Here is an 11,095-nt window from a genome sequence, read left to right on the forward strand (position 1 = left end):
AAGCCTATTTTCTGTTTGCTCTGCCAAAAAAGGCAGATATTCTATTTTCTGCCAAAAAAAATCCTAAAAGGTTATTTACTATTTTCCCAAAAAGTTGTGCTTCCATTATCCAGTAATGGAAAATGATGCTTCCGTGGCATAAAAATATGATACTGTGACCGGGAAAAATGTACCTTGTTTTCTACTACGGAGTATGTTTTATTTTTCGGAAACATAAAAAATTCCTAAATTACTTCCTAAAAATAAGAAACTGTTGCGGATGGATGGAATGTGCATTACGGGGGCAGTTTTTTACGGGATGCATGCAATTTTGACCCAGGGAGTTTAATGCGATGCAGCTAATTCCTTCCAGAAATCACGGAAAGCGCCGTGGGCTTGGCTGGAAATCCTGCGGCCACACTGTTTCCAATCGTATGGTCAAGTATTGGTCCGATGGGAAGTAGATTATCGGCATCCGATTCCTAGCGGTGCCCATATTCCAAAGTCCAATCAAGCAGTTTCAAGCGGAGCAAAGCATGCATGTTTCGAAAAAAAAATAAAAAAATGCATCATTTTGAGAAGTAGAGTTCTAGAGACACGTAAATGTTTAAGTTGAAACTAAAAATTGTTTAGGAGCTATGAAAATGCTAAATTTGGCTTTTACATAACTGTAAAAAAAATGTTTAGGAGCAATGAAAATGCTTAATTTGTCTTTGGAACTTCAAATTTGCGTGGCCGTAGAGCTCTACCTTTCCAACATAATGCATTTTGTCTTAATTATTTTGGAGCTCCTAAGTATGGTTTCCACAAAGTTTCAATTGTAAGGTGGTTTTTATTGGATATTTTTTGGCGGACATTTAGAGCATCCCCACCGGGATTCTCCAATGGCCCCCGAAATGGGCTTTGGCAGCTCTGGCCCTAAACGGCTACCATCGGCAGCCCCAAAGTGTGCCGGAGCTCAACACGGCCCGATACAATAGACCGGCATGCCCGTGACGTCCCCGTAGCGAGGGGTAGATTGGGGAGCGCCGACAACATGTTCCGCGTCGAACGAGCCTCGTGGCGCCACCTTAGCAAGGACACACGTCTAATTATAATAAGTACCAAAATATGTTACACCATGCTTCTAAATTCTAATAATATTGATTTCATATTACTAATATATTTGATATATATAGGAGTATTTTATTATGGTGCGCAAAATTATGCGCAACATAAACTGGATGGAGGAATTAAGGATTTGATGGGAGGCTTTCTTCATGCATTCCATGCGGACCCTTGGTCGCCGAATCCATGGCTTGCTGTCCGTCCCCGTTCCTTTCGCACAACACAAAAGCGAACCGTGCGCACCTGCACCGGTCTGGCCTGGCACTGTGGACCAGACCAACAAAGTGGGCCCGGATTTCCCGTACCGCTCCTTCCCTCTCTTCTGCACGACTGCACGAACCACGGCGCCCGTCGTCCGCACTCGGCAGTCGGCACCAGAATATGCCGCGGCGCAGCCAATCGTTTCTCAAGATTCCACGGAAAACGCTACCTCACGCCAAACATCTGAAGAAACAGATCACGTAAAAACATCAAAACCTTAAATCAACCGTTTTAACAGTTTTCGAGCAAAAAGGCCCAATAGATCTCGTATTTTTCCAGAAAAGTTAAAAAAAAATAAGATCCGTATAGTAGAATACCCTTTGAAAACCTCGTATATCCAGGTTTCGCAGGCGACCCGGCAAGTTATATTTTCATCCCTCAGAATCCCTGGCATGATCAGGGACGGAGACAAGGGGGGACGAGGGGGGGCTAGGCCCCCCCCCCCAAGGTTGAGATTTTGTGAAGAATAGTAGACACTTAAACTGATTATTCATGGTGATTTATCCATGTTTGCCCCCCCTCATGAAGTTCACAACACAGTTCGCCCCCCTCATGTTTCAATCCTGGCTCCGTCCCTGGGCACGATGAACCTTCAGCTCTGGCTGCTCTGCTCTCCCATTGTGTCGCGCTCTAACCCGAGCATTCAACCCTCCCCTTTCCGTTCGCACCATCCATTGCATCAATTTTGTAGCTTTTTGACCGCGGGTGCCATAGATCCGCGCCATGGCGCAACCGAGCGAGGTCATGCCCGCCATGGAAGCGTCGAGGATCCACGGTCGGCTATCCCTGCATCCTGTGGAACCGCGCGCCTGGGCACGATAAGCTCATGCACGAGTACTTGCGGATCGGAAGATTTTCTACCCACCGAAGGAAAGTGGCCGGCCTGAAAGGGTTTAGCCCGTACCGAAAGTTCTCGGAAGATATATAGATGATTGCCAATGGCATTCTAATGGACTGTACGCCACCAACGAGTATCTCTGCATTGAAGAAGGTACTACTCTCGAGTGTGTTATGTGCGTATGTTTGCCTAGGTAGTTATTGCTAGCATATTTGTATTGATTTGTAAATGTGTGTTGAAATTATTGGAAAAAAAACATCCTTGCGGGGCAATTCCGTCGAATAGATACTGGAAAAAAGATATTTCGTTTTACAATTTTTATTTGCTGATTTTTTAGCGGAAGGCCTCGCGACCCCTTAAAGGCGTGTTTTGCCACCCGGTGTGGCCCATATACGCATTATAAGAGTCTAACTTTTGCGGAATCTATTAGTGTTTCCCTTATTTTTTACATTCAGCTGCTAATTCATTGAAGTTTGGCAGGGCCGAGATTACAGTGGCGGAAGATGGCTGAGGCTCTTTTTTCTAATCCCTCCGCCTCAATTTTTTTTTGGCTCAACTTTGTCTAAATATGGATATATCTATAACTAAAATATGTCTGTACATCCATATATCAAGATAAAGTTGAGCAACTTTTTTAGAAACGGATAAAGTATTAGGTTAGAGAGAGGAACAAGATACACATGACATCATATATTTGACGTCCAAAAGCAAACCAGTTTCGTGCGGCGACAATCCATGGTTCTCGCGTTTGAACCAGCGGCAGGTCGGTACTTGTGCGGCAGCATGGGTGTTGGTAGGCCGTGAGGTGCACAAAGCTAGACAAATACGAACCACAGATAGATATTCTCTCGGACAATAACGTTGCATCCGCCCAAAGACCCGTAGAAATGAGGCGATGTCAGATTAGCAATGCTTGCAAGCCAAATGTTTCACACGCATCATTCACACATTATTGTTCCAACGACTCGCCGCGGTTGCATAGACCAACACTCCAACTGAAACAGAGTTTCTGCAGTTTTCAAGCGAAGGTATGTAACGTATGCCGCCGGCGGGCCAGTCCTATACCAGGGAAGCGAACCATGCTTTTGGTTACGACTTGATTAGTGAATTCGGAGAGAGGGGCAACCCCGTCCGTCCATCGCTGCAATGTCCAACGAAATTGACCAAATGTTGTTTATCGGAAATTCCTCTTTCTTCGCGATCCCTTGTGCCCTCCTATGGTATTGTTCCAGCCATTATTCATCGTTGGAATTCGCCAAAAAAAATGTATTCATCGTTCGTCTAGCAGCATGTATATAATCTACGATTATCAAAAGGATGTTGACACCAATTTTTTTTTTTTGAAATTGTGGCGAAACCTTTGCTCCATTCGGTTAATTAAGAAAGGAGTTCGAATGAAAGTAACAAATTCAGATTACAAAAGGCTTTACTCTCATGGATTAAAATTACTTTTACTATACGTGCGCCCGCAATCACCCAAAGCATTGCCTCACATTTTTTTTATATTTTGGAGAATAAATGGCGGAGGCCTATGGTTATTCTTGAAAACTCTCATGCTGCACTCATTCCAAATCTCCCATGACGCTAGAAGGCTGACGAAGGCTAAATCTGTGTGCATTGTCGTAGTGGACCACCAAGAGTGAATTAAGATTCAAGAAGCGCGTCCCTTATGCCTGATGTACACCAAATGATTATCGGACAAACATTTGTCATTTCACTAGGTTTAGTTTCGAAACCTAGAACATTAGGCACATTGAAACATTCCTATAGATATAAGTTGTATAGTTGAGGAAAATTCCATAAACCTATGTTGTGTTGCGAGTTGCATCATTTGTCTGCATAGTTTCTTTTAGGATTTGATTGCGTATTTTTATCGTATGCAAACTCTTCTATTTTCTCAGGTCAATCGTTCAGGGGCAATCCCACCCAAATGTTACGTATTTTTTCATCCATCTGCGCTCTTTAATATCTGTACCAAAAACTATACACCTTATTTCTAGAAACGGGTACGATTCTGTTAGATTTCCTTAAGCTTTGCTTAAATTCAAGTCAACTTCTATAGAATAACCTAATCCTTTGGTGGAACCTTCAATAATTTCTTTAATTATCTCATGGGATAACAAGATCCCAGCTCATGTCTCATAAAAATGTTATTTTTATTTTGACTTGGCCAAATTTGGCGTATCAGAACTTCTATGGCCACTAACTTTAGAAGAATAGCTCCCATGGCACCTTAGAACAAACACATATACAAAGCAGTTTTTTCTAATAAAAACTTCTAGTATAACTATTTATTGATAATTTATTTTGAATACTCCTTGCCATATCCAAAGGCAGCCACTTCGAAGTTGACGAGTAAGTCACAGAACTTCTTTTGCAAAGAGATTCTCTGAGTTAAATACCGGTTAAATACCGATACACTTCCATTGTCGACCAAGGAGGAAGACTGGCATGATTCTAAATTAAGAAATCAGTAATTTGGATCTGGATATTTCAGTCGTGTGATGCATGCTACCGGAATACTCTGCGATTCTCAAGTTAATGTACCCCGTAGCTAGCAAAATACCATGTGTCTCTAGCATGATTAGTGTTTCTGGAAATAATTAGTGGAGAAATATTTGTCCTCTATGTAGGTATATGTTCAAAATTTTGAAGAGAGAGCACACATTGAAATGTAATAAGTACTAATATTTTCTTAAGAATTTCTTATGCGCCGTTGGATATAATAGATCAACCCTTTGGTGTAACCTTAATAACTTTTTTCAATTGCCTCATGGGATAACAAGGTGCCTCCTCATGTCTCATAAAAAAACTGTTATGTTTTGACTAGGACAAATTTGGCCTATCACAACTTCTTCGGCCAATAACTTAAAAATCATGGTAGCCATGGCACTTTAAATACTAGATATACATTAATTTTTTGAATAAACTTCAAGTATAACTATTGGTTAACAACGTGTTTTGAATACCACTTCACCCTCCATATATTTTTCATTGAAAGATGGGAACATCAATATGGGCGGTTTCATCAAGATCTATTTTCCATGTCGGGGCAATTGATTGTAGAAACTGTTTTAAGCTCGATGTCGAACGGGTTCATGTGCCAGAAGTCCCCGAGTGCCATTTTTCTCAATTATTTGGAATTCGAATAATATTGTTATTCGAGTATTGATAGGTTTTCATTTGCATCCATTCTTTGTGATACTCTTAATCTTGGAAAGTGAAGATTCTACAAAGAAAAGAGAGTACATAGTTATGCTGGAAAGCGTTGTGAGAGGTGAAGTGTCTACAAAGCGACCTCGTAGTAAGTACTATTTTTTTTTACAGATTTTCTTATGCATTGTTGGATTAAAATCCCAATCCTTTGGTTGATCCTTAATACCTTTGTTTAATTGCCTCATGGGATAACAAGATGCCTCCTCCTGTCTCATACAAAAATGGTATGTTTCTTGAAAATCATGGTATCCGTGACACTTTAAATACCAGATATACATTAGATTTTTGAATAAACTTCAAGTATAACTATTGGTTAACAATGTGTTTTGAATAACGCTTCACCCTCCAGGTACTTCACATTGAAAGATGGGAACATCTATATGGTTGGTTTCATTAATATCTAGTTTCCATGTCGAGGGCTTTTCATTCTAAGAGCCGTTTTAAGCTCGATGGCGAATGAGATCTTGTGCTAGAAGTCCCGGAGTGTCATTGTTTGACCATTATCCGGGATTTGAACAACAATGTCACTCAATTATTGATAGGTTTCCATTTGCGTCCATTCACTGTGATACTTTGAATTTTGGAAAGTGACGTGAGAGGTGAAGTGTCTATAAAGAAAATACAATACATAGTTTTGTCGTTCATTAGTTTGCCTCCTCTACTTACGTAGAAAAGTGTCGTAAGAGGTGAAGTGTCTACAAAGTGACCTCGTTGCCGCATGGAGTGGCGCTTTGCCTCGTACATTTATGTCGAGGATATATGATCGTTTAGACCGAAGACTGTAACCGTATATCTGAGTAATGAACACATCTCTACCCTTTGAAAACAAACTCTTTTTTTCATCAAATAGAAAAACTAAACCACAAAAGATAAAGTGGCTTTCACGTCATCACAACGAAATCATCACTGTTCTGAAAGGGAAATAACCCCCTAGCTTTATTGTTTTGTCCATCTTGTTGATAGATTCCCACTTGTGTGCATCCTGTATGACACTTTGAATTTCGGTAGAATCCTGTGAGATATGATGCGTCGACATGTAAGGACAATACGCAGTTTCGTCGCTCATGAGTTTGCGCAACACGCAACGCCACCTCTCTGTTGTAGGGAATGGCGCTTCGACTCCTCTAGTTCCTCTAGTTATGTCGAGGGTCGATCATTTAGGTTTCTGATTAATTTATTATGGTATCTCTACTGGGTCAAAATAAACTCCTTATTTTAAAACAAAAACAACTATCCGCATGCAAAGGATAAAATGGCTTTCACATCATGACAACAAAATCATCGCTGTTTGGAAAGTGAAATAATATCTGCAAAATCAAAACCATCAGTGTCCCCATAGGAAACTTCCAACCCCTCATGACGCCCTATAAAACCTACCCCAACCCCAGCGCTAAACCCCTCATCATTCCCCCACCAATAAACTCCGCGGCCAAAAACCAACACAACACAGTCGCCCGCAAAGCCGCACCGACCGCGATACATAGACGCCGAAAGCGACACGCCTCCACCGCCCCCGCTTCGCCCCTCCCTCCCATCCCACCTCCCGCGTCCACAACCGGCCAAACCCCACCAGTAACCGGCCGGCGATGGTGTCGTCGGCGCTGGACGCGATGGCGGGCACGGCGTGGGGGCGGTGGCTGGGGCTGGTGGCGGCGGTGTGGGTGCAGTGCATCTCCGGGAACAACTACACCTTCTCCAACTACTCGGACTCCATCAAGACGCTCATGGGCCTCACCCAGCTGCAGCTCAACGGCCTCTCCGTCGCCAAGGACGTCGGCAAGGCCTTCGGCCTGCTCGCCGGCCTCGCCTCCGACCGCGTCCCCACCTGGCTCCTCCTCGCCATCGGCTCCCTCGAGGGCTTCCTAGGCTACGGCGCGCAGTGGCTCGTCGTCTCCCGCACCGTCGCGCCGCTCCCCTACTGGCAGATGTGCGTCTGCCTCTGCCTCGGCGGCAACAGCACCACCTGGATGAACACCGCCGTGCTCGTCACCTGCATCCGCAACTTCCGCGGCAGCCGCGGCCCCGTCTCCGGGGTGCTCAAGGGCTTCGTCGGCCTCAGCACCGCCATCTTCACCGACCTCTGCTCCGCGCTCTTCGCCGACGACCCGGCCTCCTTCCTCGTCATGCTCGCCGTCGTGCCCGCCGCCGTCTGCGCCGTCGCCATGGTCTTCCTCCGCGAGGGCCGCGTCATCTCTGGAGCCAGCGACGAGGCCGACGCGCGCGGGTTCGCGGCAATCAGCACCCTCGCCGTCGCCATCGCGCTCTACCTCCTCGCCGCCGACCTCACCGGCCTCGGCGGCGACGGCGGGGTCGTCTCCACCGTCTTCGTCACCGTCCTCTTCATCCTCCTCGCCGCCCCCGTCGCCGTCCCCGCCCACGTCGCCTGGAGGTCCTGGATGAAGACCCGCAAGGCGGCCAACGCCGACGCCGAGAACACGCTCCTGGACGACTCAACCACCACAACCCCGCTCCTGCTCGCGTCCAAGCCGGCGGCGGAGGCGCGCGGCCCCGGCGAGCGCCCGCGGCTCGGCGAGGAGCACACCATCGCGGAGGCCCTCTCCGCGCTCGACTTCTGGCTGCTCTTCTCCTCCTTCCTCATGGGCGTCGGCACGGGGCTGGCCGTCATGAACAACCTCGGCCAGATGGGCGTCGCCATGGGCTACTCCGACGTCTCCCTCTTCGTCTCCATGACCAGCATCTGGGGGTTCTTCGGCCGCATCGCCTCCGGCACCATCTCCGAGCACTTCATCAAGTACGTTACTACTACTGCTCCATTGCTCCAATTGACTTTTCCCCATGATTAATCGACGCCATTAATTCCGCATAATTTCCGGTTCTAGTAGTACTAAATCCGTGGTACGGATTTGGTGCCGTATCTCGCGATCAGAATCGAACCCCCACCACATAAACAAACAACAAAAGATAGCGCATCAACGGTCCAAACATTTTCGTCGATGTTGCTTTCAGAAAATGCCGGCTCATGCGAGAGAAGTACAGATCTAAGATCGATGGGGTCGGCGGTCCATAGTGGTGTGTCCGTGAAAGGAATTTGGAATTGGGAGCAGCACTTCTAGTCTAGGCATATATTTAAAACATGGTCAATCTTACTAGATGCAGAATCCTTGTCTTTTAAGTTTTCTAGTATATATGATGGTAGAACTATTATCTAGTATACTTTTTTATGAATTAGCAGCATCGAAATACTCAGTCATTATATGCAATTGTAGACAATTTTGGGCGGATCAAGCAAAGCATATAGTTATTGAAATTGGAATAAAATACCATTTTGGTTGGTGCTGACTTTAGCACGAAGGAGCCAACAAAATTGGCCCAGAAGAGTAACATGGTGCGAGAGAAGTTCAGAGATCTAAGATGGATGTGGTCGGCGTCTCCATTGTGGTGCCCATGAAAGGAAATTTGGATGAGACTTTCTAGAAAAATATTATACTAGTATAAAACATGCTCAAAATCTTACTAGATGTTGAATTATTTGCCCTTAAGTTTTCTATGATAAGAACATTGTTTATCTTTCTTCGTGAATTAGCAGCGAATTAGCAGCGTAGAAAAGTACTCAGTCCATTTTTGATTGATAGACATTTTAGGCAACATTGAACGAATTAATAAGAAAGCCTAAAACTGGACTGAAATGCCCGTTGGTGCTGTCTTAAGCACGAAGGAGCCAACGGCAATGGCCAGATCTAGAGTAACGTGGGCAGCACTTTATTTTATTGATGGATGAAGGCACAAAGCACGCATTGGAGTAGAAAGGCGTCAACATCGTGGAGGAATTTGGCTCCCATAAAGAACTGAACGGTGGAATTTGCATCGCACCTCAACGTCTTCCTTCTCGGTGGGAGTAAAAAAGTGTCAAATTTTCTATGCAGTGTATGTCATGTGGTTCTTGGCTTTTTTCCCGTTGGCGGAGCATTCCCTCTTACGCTTTTGTGCAGAAAGTTCAGATATTTTAGGACAGTAAGACTGAATGATAGCTATGGCTAATTTGTACTTTTGTGGGCTCAGTGTCATGAGGTTTAAGCAATAAGAACAAATACATCATTGCCAGTGCTGCCGAAACTTTTCCACAATTTAGAATTGCTAATTTCTACCAAACCATGCTTTTCTTTTCATTTTCAATCATGCATGACGAAGTCAATCTTTGCAGCAGCTGAATCTGTTCATTCCGTTTCTGACATAACTGAATTTTTCCAGGACGCGAGCAATGCCGCGCCCGGTGTGGAACGCGGCGTCGCAGGTGCTGATGTGCGCGGGGTACGTGTTCATGGCGTTCGGCATGCCGGGCTCCCTCTTCATCGGCTCCGTGGTCGTCGGCGTCTGCTACGGCGTGCGCCTCGCCGTCACCGTGCCCACAGCTTCCGAGCTGTTCGGGCTAAAGTACTACGGCCTCATCTACAACATCCTCATCCTCAACCTGCCGCTCGGCTCCTTCCTCTTCTCCGGCCTCCTCGCGGGCCTCCTCTACGACGCGCAGGCCACCGCCACGCCCGGCGGCGGCAACACCTGCGTCGGCGCGCACTGCTACCGCGGCGTCTTCTCCGTCATGGCCGTCGCCTGCGTCATCGGGTTCGTCCTGGACGTGATCCTCAGCGTCAGGACCAAGCGGGTCTACGCCAAGATTCACGAGGCCAAGAAGGCCAGCAGGTTGGCCGCCGCGCAGAGGGTCAGCTAGCCGCTGCTCTCAGCAGAGGACTGAAGCGCGGTGTGATTCTGGAAGAACAGCATCTGTCATGTGATTAAATTTTGCGCAGCAGTTATTAAGCCTTGATTCTTTGGGCAAATGTGGATAGGTTGGTATACGTCTGTTCAGTTGGATAGAGTGATTCTTTCAGCATTGATCGATGCAAAAGGATCAATGTGCTGCAAAGGCCGGGGGAGTTCATGAAGGCTGGTTGGATGCAAGTGTTTTGTCAGCTGAAGTAGCAGTACTCCTGACTGAGATGGCTGCAGATTGTTTGGCTTTCACCTTCAGCTTAGAGTCTGTACCCCATCTTGCAGAGGACTCGTGAACTTGTAATGGTTGTGTTTGTATGATAGGAGGCCCTTTCGGCAGACATCAATTCAAGTACATTTCTTCTCAACTCTTCTGTTTGCTTTTTTCTGAGAACGGCTCAGTGGCACAACACAGTAAGGAAATTCAGCCTCATTTCTGTCAAAGCATACAGAGCTGATTCCAGCTTCCAAGGGAGCGTTGTTTGTAAACTGCAGCCCTAACATGGAGAGGGCTGACTCTGCAGACTGCATGCTACTCCTTCGGTTATGTGCATGCTGAACCTGAAGAAGGGTAGAGAAAGCTGCAATTTCTGTAGCAGAGGAGTACCTTGACCTAGTTTGGTGATGATGATCTGAAAAATGACCATGATGAAAGGATGTTTTCTGAAGTAATTCAGGTATATTTGAAGCTGAAAACAATTCATCCTCCACCATTAACACTTCTGTTTGTGAGATTTTTGCTAGGAGGTTCACCATATTGTTTTCAGAAGAACTAACCAGTACCAAATTCATCCTGGGGGAGAAATATCTCGTCTCTCCAGTTGGATATTAACATGTCTTTCCTTTTTCTGTGCGTAAGATATTGACATGGCTTGCTAACATTGTGGCTCAAAACTGTTTAAGTTGATTTGACACGCGGTTCGTAACTTTGTATAAGTGGATGCTGACCAGATGAAGAGCTAAATA

General features: G+C 45.7%; 1 protein-coding gene across 1 annotated transcript; it reads left to right on the top strand.

The window, feature by feature from the left end:
- Positions 1–6,828: 6,828 nt before the first annotated feature.
- LOC124705641 (protein NUCLEAR FUSION DEFECTIVE 4-like) lies at positions 6,829–10,497 on the top strand. The gene is made up of 2 exons (XM_047237349.1): positions 6,829–8,153; positions 9,611–10,497. Exons 1-2 carry the CDS (start codon positions 6,988–6,990, stop codon positions 10,086–10,088), a joined length of 1,644 nt encoding a protein of 547 aa, XP_047093305.1. The 5' UTR covers positions 6,829–6,987; the 3' UTR covers positions 10,089–10,497.
- Positions 10,498–11,095: the final 598 nt, after the last annotated feature.

The sequence above is a fragment of the Lolium rigidum genome, chromosome 4 (assembly GCF_022539505.1).
Source record: "Lolium rigidum isolate FL_2022 chromosome 4, APGP_CSIRO_Lrig_0.1, whole genome shotgun sequence".
Classification (NCBI taxonomy): domain Eukaryota; kingdom Viridiplantae; phylum Streptophyta; class Magnoliopsida; order Poales; family Poaceae; genus Lolium; species Lolium rigidum.

Excerpts from the sequence above, each read along its gene's own strand:
- LOC124705641 (XM_047237349.1), top strand. The coding sequence starts at position 6,988 with ATGGTGTCGTCGGCGCTGGACGCGATGGCGGGCACGGCGTGGGGGCGG. Across the intron at positions 8,154-9,610 it reads ATCTCCGAGCACTTCATCAA|GACGCGAGCAATGCCGCGCC; the intron begins GTACGTTACTAC and ends GAATTTTTCCAG.